This window comes from Colletotrichum godetiae, assembly GCF_030913485.1.
Source record: "Colletotrichum godetiae strain CBS 193.32 chromosome Unknown BDP55scaffold_17, whole genome shotgun sequence".
Lineage (NCBI taxonomy): Eukaryota > Fungi > Ascomycota > Sordariomycetes > Glomerellales > Glomerellaceae > Colletotrichum > Colletotrichum godetiae.
The window spans coordinates 690,736-704,663 of record NW_026851265.1 but is presented as its reverse complement, the minus strand read 5'-3'; the positions used below and the strand labels follow the sequence as shown (position 1 = coordinate 704,663).

Sequence of the window (13,928 nt, the reverse complement as noted above, 5' to 3'; positions counted from 1 at the left end):
CAGCTTACCTTGGTCCGCGTGTGACCCGGTGTCTTGCTTTGCTTCTGCTGCTTTGTTCTTGGTTTGTTATTGTGTTTCCCCCTTTGCAGGATATCGATCTTACCTCACGACCGCATCAGCCACGCGCGGACTCGAAAAGCTGTCCGAGAACCGAGTGATTCCAACACCTTACCGGGCCGGCCGAACGACAGCTAGCTGCGTACAAACGGGCGCTCACCACGCAATCGCTACGACACTACGGACGTGAAGGAATCCTTCGAGCAGAATTCGAAACCTGAGCGGTGGCGCGAATTCCATCCGAAAACGACGATAATCTCTTGACTCTCGTACCTTTCTCTCTGGGTGGACTATTACTTATAAATCGAGTACGCGCCACTGTGTCTTGGCATAGTTTGGCCGTTGAAGAAGGATTGAACGGATGCTGTTGCTGCTGCTACTACTCTGAGAGATAAAGAGAGAGACAGACACACACACACACAACACAAACACACACAGATAGGGAGAGAGAAAGACATCAATGTCTCATCTGTGATCTTGACATCACAACCTCCTTTCCATCTACGCCGCTCTCATCTCGCGATTCTCATCTCACCAACCCGCATTGTGTGAGTGTCCTGAAGGATCGACGAACTCTCTTGGATATTCTTACACGTACGTGGACACCCTTCGCCCACCCTGCCTTCTGAACCCTGTTATGTATGTACCAAGGTGTATGACAATGAGCTGATGAGTGAGTGCCCTTAGTTATCCGCGGCCCCCATTCATTCGTTCATCTGAAGTGGAGAACATCGACAGAGGAAAGACGACGACCCATTCCTCGGTTAACAGTCTGTTGGAGAAAGAGAGGAATCGACGGTTGCAAAGAGACGAAATAGACGAAGAAGAAAAAAGGAAGAAGCCGACGACGAAAACCAAAGAGGAAAAACTCGGCCGCATCCGCCCATCTCAGCGGGCGCAACAGACGCACCACACGCGCCCAAGCCACCCTAAAACGGACCGTCATTTGGGGAACGACACGCCACAGGGGCAGCGCCATTGGCTCCCTGAACCTTTTACTCCAAATCGGCTGGGCTCCCCCGCTGCACCTCACAAGCTCTCACCTCATCCACTTCCATCTCACCTCTCACCTCTCACCTCACCGGGCTCATCTCAAGGAGCACTGCAGTGTGTGTGTGTGCATTTCACTCATCCTTACCAACCTTACCACGCCGTGCACGCCTACCTCACCTTACCTGGAGTACGGAGTACATTACGGGGTACGGAGTATCTCAGGCACCTTATCGGAGCGAGCTCCCTCATTGCTCATTTCGAATACGTACCGAGCTCACCAATCCACCTCACCTTCCATTTCCTCCCACTCCAGGGCCCCCAGGGCACCTTATCTGCCCAAAGAACCTAACCCAATTAGGGCATTCTGTACCTGAGGTACCCTGTACCCCTTCACGTACTCTGTACCTCTTGTACCTCTGCACCTCAGCCTGCAATCTGCACCCTACGGTAAGGCAGGCACCTGCCAGGTTCTTAGGTTTAGGGGACTTTTGAGTCGTCTTATCTTATCTCGACTCTGGGGGCTGCCATTCAGTCACTCTCTGTCTGTCTGCCTCTGTCTCAGTCTCCGTCTCTCTCTCACTTCCATTACCTCTTCTTCTTGTTCTTCTTCTACGAATACATTTTGTGTAGCGCTTCTCGCATCTTCGACACCGACATTCGCGACAGCAGCAGTCGCAACGGCATACTTGCACCTCCAAACATCTCCCGGGACGCCTGTAGCTCGTTCGAACCGGGACTGGGTCATCCACAGCCCGTGAGCAGCTCTTCGTGAGCTTGGCCTCTTGCCCGGCAAAGGCACCCCCCGACATGTCAGGTCGAAGCGCCTATGTGCGCAAGAAGATCACTCAGGCTGAGAAGGACAAGGCGAGGGCAAGATTAAATACCGGCGGCGTAATAGGAGAATATGAGGATCTCACCATTCCCGAGTTTCCTCTTCCCCAGACCGGCGCTTCCTTGCCCGTTGGCACCGGCATCGGCACCACCAATGCCCGCTTCCTCAAGTTCTCGGAGCCTCCCCGCGACATCAAGCCCGGCACACCCAGCATAGGCAGTGGCAGTGGAAGCAGTGAGGGTGGCCGTCGTGACGGGAGCTCCGGCCCCCTTGACGACTTCGCCTATGCCCGCGCTCGGAGACCCACCATCAAAACGGAAGACGTCTCGGGCATCGAGAAGTCGGGCTTGCGAAGCAGGCTGGACAAGAGAAGCGAGGATGTACGGAGAGGCCTAGCCAAGACTTTCACCTTTAAGCGCAAAGACAAAGAGCCCGACTTCCGTCCCGAATCTGTCGCCACCGTACGGCCGGGTCACCATCAGAATGCACCCCCAATGTCGCCTACCGAGCTCGACTACACTTATGAACAGTTCAACATGGATACGATGCAGCAAATGCAAATGCAGCGGCAGATGCATATGCAACAACAGCAACAACACCAACAACAGCAGCAGCAACAACACCAACAACTCCAACAGCAACACCACTTGCAGCACATGCATCAACAAATGCGACATCAGGATTTGGATTTGCCCACATCTCCACCTCCAGCATCGAAGTTGCCTCCCGTGCCGACCACGCCGCCCATCAAGCGATGGATCGGTGCCGGAAGACCTGTCCAGAGGTGGAATAAGCTGCGCAAAGACCCCGAGTTGTGGGATCCGAATGGCGATGTTCTCGTCTTCTTCGGGCACAAGGGCCAAGCCCCGAGGCCTAACCCATCCTTCAGGCTATCTTCACACATCATCGAAGCGACCGAATCGAGGTATCTCATCACGTTACTTCGTGAGGGCACAACCGAGGAGGACATCTACATGCCCCCATCTCCACAGGGTGCACCACCTATGCTTCGGCCGCACATGCGCGGTGGGCAACCGACACCCCCAATCTCGGAAGATCTCGGCGAAGCTGATGGGCAAATTTCGTACGAAATGTACTTTCCGACCCCGGCAAACATGACCAAGACGGAACAGCTCAGGAGCCATATTACGACAAGAAATGTTTTTGCCTTGCTCTACCACGCATCTCTGGTCGGATTGACGCTCCACCAGGCTCTCTCCGACCTCCACATGCGATTAGATGCCTACATGCCACCGGACGCGGATAATGTCGGTATGATTCTGAATTATCTATCAGCCCGGGGAATCGATGATGTTCGCAACGACCCGGAAACGGCTGTCAGCTTGCTGGCGTGGTCCGAAGGGTCAGCTGTACGCTGGGAGGAGGGCTGGCGGGAGAGTTTCCTGCATTGCGCTGGCATGTACAGTCAACTGGAGACGTGCGCCGACTTCAAAGACCTCACGCCCATCACCCGCGCGCTACTGGAGCGAGCATGTCTCGAGACGCAGCTTCGCGTACAGGCGGCTGAAGAACGACTCGCAGAATTCCAGTACGGCGACATGTGGCCGGCAGGCGTCGGTGGTCAGGCAAAGGCGGCTGCGGACCGTTTACAAAAGTTCTTCTTGAACCACTACCTTGACTCGCAAGGAGCGTGGCCACCGGCGCAGACAGCCGGCCTTCCAGACTCCGACGGCGAGGACATGTGGCTAACGAGGAGTGTGGCACAATCACTGCAAAAGGACTTTGGGGCGCTCTACGACTACCTCGTCAACCGCGATATTGTGTGGGACATGTCCGAGGCGCGATCAGGGCGCAAATGGATGATGCAGAGTGAAAAGGACAAGGGATTCGACGCCGACATCGACATTCCCATCACAGACATCCTCGTCGAGTTCGATAATAAGTTGCGGTTTCCACACATCCCGCATCCATACCCCATGGTACCCGAATCCATCCCGCCCGCGCCGTCAAAGGAGAGCTCCATGTTCAAGAAGAAGACAGGCGCAGGTGCCAACAACGGTGGCCGAGCGGGTGCTCTGGAACGACGAGTTCAGTTGGCGTACACTGAGGCCACCAACATTTACATACTCGGCTCTGACTTCACCCAATCGGACCTCATTGACGCCTTTGTTAAATTCGAAAAGGGCGACAGCGTCACTGAGGTCGATCCGGCCGTGGCCCGACGTGGCCGCTGGGTTTTTATCTACGGCATTCTCCAGACGCTGGCGAGTGTGTCAGTAGACGCCCCCAACGTGCGATATCGCGACGGAGTGCCGTACCATCTCTCTCCCCGCCTCAGGGGTACAAGAGTTCCTCCTTGGAAGGGATCTGGCACGACAGACGAGGCATCGCACGAACTATCTCACTGCTGGATGGTACAGCATAGCTGGAATACGCCGAACAACAGCGGCGCCGAGAGTTCGGGCGGGTCCGGCAACACCAGCCCCGTGCTTAACCTCGCCCGCCCGTTTGCGTACCCGCGCGCCCCGGCTTCGACAACATCGCGGGGGTCCGGGTACCAGACGACCGGGACCCGCTCCATCCACTCGACGGGTTCAGCACCTCATTTCAGCTCGGCGTACAGCGTCATGAGCGAAAGCGATACGGCTAGCAGCATTCGTACACCTGCATCCAGTCGGCCCGGTACAAACATGAAGAGAGCGCAATCGCGAGATAACGTCAAGGGACTGGGCGGCGGACCGGGCAGCATGCGCAGTGCCACCACGTTTGGCGGCACCGGCGCCGGCAGCGTGGATCGAGGAGAGGCAATGGAACTGCCCATTCGAAGGCGTGATTTTACCGCCTTCTTGGATGCCAACAGCTCTCATAGCAATTATGCGCGTTCCAGCAGCACCTCACAGCACGAGCAGCAGTCGCTTCCCTTGCCGAGCAACATTACGGGGTCGGGAGGCTTCCTTGCACTGGACGACACGTTAGATAGGAAAAGCGCGCGGGGCGGGTATAACCATGGACGAGTGAAGCGCGAGGGGTCCGAGACAGACAGCATGGCGCCACGAATTCGGGATTTTGATTTGGATGTAATTGATGACCACGAGCCGTAAGGTGGACTAGGCCAGACTAACCAATCCATCCATCTTGGGGATGGAGGTGGCACGATGAGACGAGTAGATTTTGTATATATACCTCTGGGGCCAGGTCGCGGTCACGGCCTGGGGGTGAAAGCGATGAAGAGAACCAGACGAGGACGAGGTCATGAACGTAGCAAGCGAGAGATATCAGGTGGACAGCTATGTCTTGGGTTTTCTCTTCTCTTGAGGGTGGACAAAAAAGTTGGAGATAGCTTAGTACCTTGAGTTGATTGAGTGATACCCGCTAATTTTACTCGTATTGTTCTGGTCGAATGAGACACGAATAGCTGGCTACTTGGTTCATTACGTCCCTTGCCTACCTTCAATGCGCGGTGATATCTTATGGCAGCCTGCGCATTAACAAATTATTAGGTGTGAAGTCGGGTAGACTATAGCTGGTTTGGACGCTCATAAAGATGGCGTTCAGATGGGTTACCTTACCTGAGTCAAGGTACCTACAAGGCTACCTCACGTTTGGGGTTGAGGTCAGAAGAGGGGGGATTGGAATCACGAGGACTGTGGCACAGAAAAAGGCGCAATTCAGACACATTTGTTGGTTGTCAGAATCGACGGCGGCGGTGACGTGGTTCATCCAGCTTAGCTTAGCAACTGTACTCCGTAACTTGGTCACCTTGCAGTGTTAGGCGTGGATAAGGTGAGTAAATGAGGTGAGACGGAAAGGGTCGAACTCACTCACTAGGTCGCTTCTCGCTCCGATTCTCCACGTGGGTCGTGCCGTGCGAGTGAGGCCGTCGCCGGCGATGCGGTGTGGATCTAAGCTCGAAGTGCCTGTCTGTTCTATCTCCATATCCATAGGAGCCTGCTCCGTACAAGGGTGGATGAGAGTCTGAGAGTGGGAGTGAGACTGTGAGAGACGGTGCCACGGCCCACGATGGGACTGGATTAGGATGGGGACCCCTGGAAGTTTGCAACAGGGTCGAGGCCAACGCAAACCCAGCCACCTCATCATGCCCACTCTTGACTTGTTTCTTTCCCTTCCTTTTCGCGATCACCGCCTTGAAGTGACCTGTCGTGATGCTTCCTGGGTCATTACTTTCTCAAGAGTAAGGGAACGAATTGGAGTGCATGGAGTGTTTCCCACCATTGGACTATGTGTGCGGAGTGTGATACGGCATGATACAGTACTCGGACTCGGAGAAAGAAAGAAACTGGTCTTGGGGGACGGTGGATAACAATGGTCCAAGATGACCAGCCCCGCCGATTTTAGGTTGGAGTGGTTCCTCGTCCAAAAGTACCGGGGGTTTATAAGAAGATACAGGATTGGCTGAAAGCATAGTAGACCCCCACTTGAGATGAGTTGTTTGTCGTTGGACGGTTGGGGTCTGCCGGTCTGGATTCTAGGCTCTGGACCTGGACACGCTTCCTTGACTTGTGCTGGCCGGGAAACCAAAGCCTTGTATCCGTACAAAGGACCTTACCTAGCCCAAGGTGAATGGTGTCACCTCAGTCCTTGACTGAGATGAGACACCGGGTTTATTGTCCCGAATCGAATGAGTGGTGGTACGAATAGACAATGTGATTGACAGAATTGACAGGATTGACAGGGCAAGAAATCAGCCGTCGATGAGCGCATCGCCCGGGTGGTTCGCCTTCATTCTGCAGCATGCATCATCATTAAGGAAGAGCCAGCCTCGTATGTGAGATGACGACCATGTACAGACGCCGTGAGAAACTCACGAATGAAGAGGAAAGGAAGCTACCTTATCCGTGCCTTACTCCCGTGACTCCGTACCTACCGTCGTGAAGGTACCTGCCTGCCTACCTGCTTCCAGGAGTTATCCCAACTTCCCAAGCAAATGGGTGGACGTTTGGAAGGTGGAAGGTGCCCGGAAAGTGAAAGTGCAAGGGAAGGAACTGGGCTGGCGGCAGGCCTCGGCCAAAATAGGGGAGAGAGGGTGCCGATCGCCGACGTCATTGCTGGTGACGCACCTTCCACCTTCCACCTGTCAGGCTTCAGTAAACACTTTTCAACTCAGCTTACCTAAGGTATCTTAAGGTACCTCACCTCACATGCCCTTTCATTTCTCTCTGTGTCTACGGATACTCCGTACAATGTGAATGGATAATTTCCTCTACTAGGTACGGAGTATCTGTAAGGCGAAGGGCAAGGTATGAAAACTCCGTACCTGAGTGAGTACCTAGTGAGTGAGAATTCAAGGTGCTCGGGCTCACGCTCTGCGACATCCTTGGCTGCGGTCCGTGTCATTGTTTGACGGCCGTTTGCTCGTCCCTCGTCCCTGGAGACAGCCGTCAAGCAAGGCCGTGCCATCAAACATCCATCCATACTGATACACACAATTCATACCAGAGAGGGCGAGCCGCGAACCGCTGCACCGAGCTGCGCAGCCGGAACCCTCTTCGTTCTAGTCCCAGATCCATGTGAATCTTGCAATTTGCGAGATTGCGATGCCTTCATCCCTGTTCGTGCCTATTCCGTCCCATCCCATCTCACTCTCACAACTGTCTGTCTTGAGGTACCTCTTAGATTATCCATCCACAGGAGAGTGAGATTGAGATTCAAAGTCAACGGGAATGACAAAATGGCGGGCTACGGGCACCCGGCATCTTGAGCGACCTGATGCTACCTTATCTTGCCTTTCACCATTCATCATCCTTGGTCCATGGATCCTTGACTGGCAACCCGCGATCCAGCCCAACCTCCCCCATTTGAACTGAACCACCACTAATACCACTCACACACCAACGAATTACACCACTTCACATCCACCACCACCAAAATAAACCTGGCGGTGCGCGTTGCGGCTTGCCTTGCTTTTTTTTTTCCTTTTCTCTCTCTCTCTCTCTCTCTCTCCCACACTTCCTCACACCCCCCGGTCCCATCTGCTGCTACTGCCCACCCCGGATGGGCTTGTCCCAACTTGCAAGACTTCCTGACCCAAACCCAAACCCGACCTGCATTGGCTCAGTTTCTGGCTCACACCTCTCACACGCAAGTCGCACCTTGTTTATTTAACTGCCCCTTCCACCCCATCCCAACCACCCGCCCGTTCATCTGAATGGGCTCTAGAACAAAACACGAGCGACAGAAGAAATAATCAAGAGACTCTGCAAGAGTTTGCTTCTCTGCTTTCTCACTACCTACTCATCCATCTACCTACCTTGGTAGCTCCCGTTCATCGGCCGCCTTTGTCTCTGTTTATCTCAAGATCTCTTTGAAATCCGTCGCCGCCTGTCGCAAGCGCAACAACGACTACAACACAACCACCGCTACCGCCAGCGCCAGCGCATGTCGTCGTCGCGTCTTGTCGCATCTTTTCCGCACAGCAATCAGTAACTTCTTTCCCGGCCTTCCAGACTCCCAACCGCCCACCATGTTGTTCGCCGTCATGTTCGCGGCGACGCGATTCCTTCAAATCGTCACCTTGGTACGTTTTCTCACACAGTGATACAAGTTGGCAAGACCGACAACATCGTCTCGACTACCCAATTTTGGCTAATGCAATGGGCATCACAGATCCCGACCATGGGCATGCTCGCCTGGTTCGTCGATGGCTTCGTAAAGCGCAACGTCATCGTTCCCGATTCCATTCTCGTCCTCTTCATCGTCTCCGTCCTCGCCCTCGCCTGGGCCATCTTTACCCTCTTCAGCTACCACCGCAGCAGCACAAATGCCCTCTTCGTCGCAGTTATCGACCTTGGTTTCGTTGGTGCCTTCATTGCTGCCGTCTGGTACCTTCGCGGCATCAACTACGTCGATTGCACAAACCTAGCACGCGACGGCCGCTGGTCTGCAAACTTCCCCGGCCTCGTCACCATTTCCGGTCCCCGCTTCAACCTCTTCACCGACAAGCCCTGTGCCATGCTTAAGGCATCTTGGGTCTTTGGCATCATCAACACCATTCTCTTCTTCTTCACCGCTGTTCTCGCCTGGATGCACGGTGATCGCCTATCCTCCAGCTACGAGCGCAAGTCCTACCACCACGGCCGTCACCGCCGCCACCGCTCTCACAGCCACAGCCATCGCTCCCACAGCCGTCGCAGCTCTCACTCTCACCGTCGCGTCTACGTTTAAGACCCATCAGACCGGACACAGCGATAAGCGCACTGCATTTCTTTGGAGAGAATTTTTGATGACATGTACAAGAACGAGAAACAACAAGAAGATGAGACGAGATACCATGATATGATACGATAGGATGTGGAGAGCACATGAACGATGCTTAGGGATGGTTCATGTAATTTCAGCGACCCGGCGCATGTAGTGGACGGCATACTCCTTAATGATGACGAATCTAACGACATTGATTCAAAACATTCTTTCTGCCGTGTTCAGCCTTGGCGCAGGCCATCGTCCGTCTGTTTCCGACCTTATGATTGCCTTCCCAATTCCCCTTCCTCGTAGCACCAAGAACGGCAGGCTGACTGGACCGACTGACCGTTGGGTACCCTCTCCTTTGAGTGAAAACACAGTAGCATTGAGAGGCAAACCTTGATGGAAAATTTTGGTATCTTTACGTCCTCACTAGTCTAATCTTTTTAGTACCGTACCTTGCGCCGTATCAAAAAGAATGGGGAAAAAAAACCCTCGTCAATTGTCACTTTTCTTCATGCCCGGCCAGCGTCCTCGCCAACCGTATAACCTCGCGCCACACCGCTTCGGCCTGCCTCGACGACAGTACTGCTCTCCTCATCGTAGTCCGTTCCGAGACCCTGCCACGTTCTTTGTGAACGCAAGTACTCGGCACCCGGGCTAAGCACACCGTTGATGGTGGCCACCTCGCCCACCTCACGCTTCACCAACGCCGACTGCCCAGGCTTCTTGCTGCTGCTGCTGCTGCTGCTTTCCTCCCCGTTGTCATCGCCGGTCTTGGGTTCGCCGTCGGCTGAACGTATCGGCATCCTCATCGGCCGACTAGCCACGAGCTTGCCGGTGCGCAAGTCGTATTCTGGCGGCGCCGACTCGTCCTCGTCCAGCTCCTCCTCCTCCTCCTGTCTGACCGTGTCGTGGTCCATCTTTTCGATGCCTCCCCACCACTCGAGGCCCCACACGCGCTCGCTCTCCGGCTTCAGCGCCACCTCCATCTCAAAGGGCGTGATGACGGGCTTGAAGAATCCGGCGTCCTCCTCCACCAGGCCGCTCTCCCAGCACCCCACGACAACCCAGCCGTCGACTTCGGCAAAGTTAGCTAGCTTCGCGGCGTTCAGCTTGCCCACCACGACCGTGTAGCTCTTTTTCCCGGCTTCGGCGATACGCCGGCGCAGGAGGTCGATGCTTCCGAGGTAGTTGGACACAGAGAGCGTGTTGACGAGGATGCCCACCACACCGGCCGTGGCCAGTGTCAAGACGCGGGCGAAGCGCCGGCGGAGAAGGGCATTTGTCGTCCGTGTCGGATCGTTGGTTGACAGGCTTGGCATCGAGAGAACATGGAGGGAGGCCATGCGGGTCTGGAGGGCGAGGAGGAGCGCTGAGGGCGGTGCCGAGATGTGGAAGAGGGAGCGCTCGGACAGGTCGGTAGTCTGCGGGGCGCTCGAGGAGGAAGAGTCGATAATTTTGCGGTTCGGGATCGTACCGGTCGGGTCGTGTGCCACTTCGGTATACAGCAACTCTGTGTACCCAGCGGAGCACAGTTTCGTGGTGAAGGGAACGACATGGTCCTGATATGTGACGTCGGCCACCACAACCACCTTGTGCTGCTTGTCCGGAAATTCTTTGCAGAAAGCCTCGACTGCCTGGTCAAGATCGAGGGTGTGCCGCGTAAAGACGTAGATAACGGGCAGTCTCGAAGTCGGTGACAGACATGAGCGGCCATAGTGTACGACAATCTGGGCGTCGGCATGTTCAGCCGCGATCTCGTCGACGCAGCAGGCGCTGTAGGACGTGTCGGCGAGGATATACACCCGATGGGATTCGCTGCCGCCCAGGGCTTCCGTCAGCGCCTCTGCGACCCACGAGGCGTCGCGCAGCATGGCGTCGGGGAACTGGAGGGCGACGCGGTTCCAGCCGCCCTCCTTGATCTCGCGCGCCGTGCGCTCGATCTCGTAGACTGAAGAGAGTTCATCTTGGGTGCGGTCGGCGGTCGGCGGAGGCGGAGGCGTTGGTGTCGGGTCTTCAAAGGTGTGTTCGGCGGGCGTCGAAAGGACGGGCGCCGCTGAGAGTTCTGCCATGGCCGGCTGCTGTTGTGAAGAGAGAAAAAAAAAAAAAAAACTCTTTATTTTCTGATTGACGGCTTGAGGAAGAGGAATCGGTCGATGGCGGGGTTGCGCTAATGGCGGGGTACCAAAATTCAAGGTCAGGCCCTGGACTCACCGTGTCGGTGAATTCGGTGTAAATCTGTTGGATGATACCCACTTAGAATTGGAAACTCTTGTAAGTCGATTGGTCAACTACCTTCTCTACAAGGTACACTACGGGAAGCAGTGGACGGCTCCTATCGTTCACTGATGGACCACGCAATCCGGATATTGCAATATCCCCTGTGCTTCTTTGTAGAAGGAGAAGCATCATTATTCATGTGCAAGTCGTGACCGGTTTCTCTCCATGTTAAATGGATGTCGGCGTTCACATCATTACTTTGTTTCTACTGCATGTCCTATCTCAACGCTGATCATTACCGTCATAATTCGGTATGGTTTTGGATTATATTCGCTTGCCCTATGGAATCATCTCATCGTGCTTCTCACAAGCACCTAGAATAGACCAAAACAATTGGCGTAATAGGTGACAGTGGCACTCCAGTCCGAAAAGATGCTCAACACACCAACGTCTTGGGCAAGAACGTGGAGCAGGTTGTAAACATCGCCGTCGTTGTTTGTGACGTTGGCGATGGAAGTGTAGTAGTAGCCGCCCTTGGTCTCGTCTCCGAGGAAGCCAGAACGCTCCAGGGACCATGAGATAATGTCGAGACCCAATTCCTTGGCCCTGGTCGCATACGAACTGGGCACAATCCTGCCATCTTCGACGGTCACGAGATAGTACAAAGGAGGGGCCATGATCTTGACACCAGCAGCAGCAAACTCGGTCAGGTTGGCAACAGCTCCCGGGAAGGTCTCGGGGGTGTCTCCGCTCTCGTCCAAGAGAACGCCCTGCTTGCCGAACTCGGGCTCGGCCTTGAGCCAGTAGAGAATATCAGGATAGTAGAACGACTGGGGCCAGACCCGCTCAGGAGCAATTCCAGCTTCCTTGTACTCGTCAATCAGCTGTTGCGCGTACTGTTCTTGCGTGTAGTCTCCCTCGAAAGGCATCTCAACCTCGGGAACCTTGAGCTCAGGACTGAACTGCAGACCCAAGTCGTTGGTCATGGCAATGTGTTCCTTGTGGGTCATAACGGTTCCGCATGTGGAGTAGAGGTCGGTTCGGTATCTCGGGGTACCGAGCAAGAAGTCCTCCGGGTTGACGGCCGAGGCATTGAAGCCATCCATCTTGCTGCAGAGAGTCTTGAACTCAGCGACGGTGATGTCCGATGTGCAACACTTGGCGGTCGCGGCTGTACCGTTGCCAGCGGGAGTAAAGGGTGTGGTGCACTTGGCGTTGAGCTCGGGGATGGTAACGATATTGGTCGTCGTGTGAAGATCGCATTGCGAGTGCCGGCAGACTAGTTCGCGGTCCTTGGTGAAAGCAACATCGCACTCGAGAACACCAGCACCCATACGCGCACCGGCGAGGTTTGACTCGACTGACTCTTCGGGGATCATCATAGTGCCACCGCCGCGGTGCCCGATGCTCCAGTTGGAGGGCTTGATGGGCTGTTCCGAGCACGACTGCAGCTTGTCCTTCAAAGGACCCTCGTCCATGTCGTTGACCAACCAGTAGGGTCTCGGGCCCAATTGAATGCTGGTGATGGGCTTGTAGACAGGTGCTGGCTTAGGACAAGGGACAGCATTGACTTGCCGGGAAGCGGCAGCCATGAGGCTAGAGACGACGATCGAGTTGAAGTGCATCTTGACTGGCGGTCGATGATGGCTGGTCGATGTCTCGCACGACGAAGGGACACTCCAATCAACTGAGGACTCGCCGGGAAGAGGACCGAGGGAGGACTACGAAAGCTGGAGCTGGGGCTGGAGCTGAGGATAGAGGTGACGGGGAGAGGGACGAGACTAGGTATGTGAGTAGACGCGAGTCGAGGTGTCCCCGATCTTATGTAGGTCTCTCTTCTGGAGTCTGGAGGGCGTGGTGGTTGTTTTGCCAAGACGACCAGCAGCTGCAATGGCCGATACCTAGCTCTGGCAGGGTTCGCAATGCGGAATACGTAGTTTTAGATAACCAGTGCATTGCTAGTCTAGCAACATGATGCTGAGCAGTTCGTGGAAGGCTGCAGATTGGATAGGCCCTGGGAAGATATCGGGCAACATGCTTGCATTCGGTATCGCCGTCTGATGTCTTCCCTGTGAAAGATTTAGCAGCGTATCCGTACGATTCCATCCCTGGTACCAGAGGGACAGGGACAAGGTCGGCAACACCCTCAGCATAGGATAAGATGAATGGGGAATTGGACGGCCGACCGTAGAATGCGCTGTTTATCAGCACGTGTCAATAGAAGGATCACAACCCTGGAAAAGGAAATGTAGAATAGTATGAACTATGTGGTAATACCAGACGAACAGGCAGAGCTCAAGAGGCAAGAGGAAATAGTGGTGTTCCGTGAACCAGTCAAGCCGGGCAAGGCAGGACAGCTTCAGGGATGCAGAGGAGCTCCCCGAGCAAGTTGTTTCCCAGCTGTCCCGCAAGAGTGAGGGGTCAACGGCGGTACGGCTCCACTAGAGGTCCTTGGCGGCCCCGCACCTTCTGTGGAGCAGAACGGCGTGCCGACAGGACGTCCCCTCATTCGTCAATTAGACCATCCCAAGCTCCGGTCCCACCGTCCCAGGCAGTGGCCGTCCAGGGCTGATAAGGAAGGTTGACATCGGCATCACCACCCACGCCTTCCTAAGCTCCTCCCTCCTACCTTACGCATCCCATTGCATCGTTAACTTCACTG

The 13,928-nt window shown here is 55.0% G+C and overlaps 5 protein-coding genes across 5 annotated transcripts; 3 read left to right on the top strand and 2 right to left on the bottom strand.

Annotated features, from left to right (window-relative positions):
- Positions 1 to 1,857: 1,857 nt before the first annotated feature.
- On the top strand, positions 1,858 to 4,944 carry BDP55DRAFT_550718 (uncharacterized protein; the record flags this gene model as incomplete). Its single annotated transcript, XM_060569046.1, has 1 exon — positions 1,858 to 4,944. One exon carries the CDS (start codon positions 1,858 to 1,860, stop codon positions 4,942 to 4,944), a length of 3,087 nt encoding a protein of 1,028 aa, XP_060430665.1.
- A 3,380-nt stretch (positions 4,945 to 8,324) lies between these two features.
- Positions 8,325 to 9,025, top strand: BDP55DRAFT_727965 (uncharacterized protein; the record flags this gene model as incomplete). The annotated part of the gene is made up of 2 exons (XM_060579382.1): positions 8,325 to 8,378; positions 8,468 to 9,025. The coding sequence occupies 2 exons, from the start codon at positions 8,325 to 8,327 to the stop codon at positions 9,023 to 9,025; spliced, it is 612 nt and encodes a 203-aa protein (XP_060430664.1).
- Positions 9,026 to 9,129: 104 nt separating this feature from the next.
- On the top strand, positions 9,130 to 9,502 carry BDP55DRAFT_108604 (uncharacterized protein). Its single transcript, XM_060565363.1, has one exon. It carries the CDS (start codon positions 9,234 to 9,236, stop codon positions 9,444 to 9,446), a length of 213 nt encoding a protein of 70 aa, XP_060430663.1. The 5' UTR covers positions 9,130 to 9,233; the 3' UTR covers positions 9,447 to 9,502.
- Positions 9,503 to 9,558: 56 nt separating this feature from the next.
- BDP55DRAFT_550499 (diphthamide biosynthesis protein 2) lies at positions 9,559 to 11,118 on the bottom strand (the record flags this gene model as incomplete). The annotated part of the gene is made up of 1 exon (XM_060569031.1): positions 9,559 to 11,118. One exon carries the CDS (start codon positions 11,116 to 11,118, stop codon positions 9,559 to 9,561), a length of 1,560 nt encoding a protein of 519 aa, XP_060430662.1.
- A 522-nt stretch (positions 11,119 to 11,640) lies between these two features.
- BDP55DRAFT_631282 (glycerophosphoryl diester phosphodiesterase) lies at positions 11,641 to 12,891 on the bottom strand (the record flags this gene model as incomplete). The annotated part of the gene is made up of 1 exon (XM_060572265.1): positions 11,641 to 12,891. The coding sequence occupies one exon, from the start codon at positions 12,889 to 12,891 to the stop codon at positions 11,641 to 11,643; it is 1,251 nt and encodes a 416-aa protein (XP_060430661.1).
- Between the last annotated feature and the right edge of the window lie 1,037 nt (positions 12,892 to 13,928).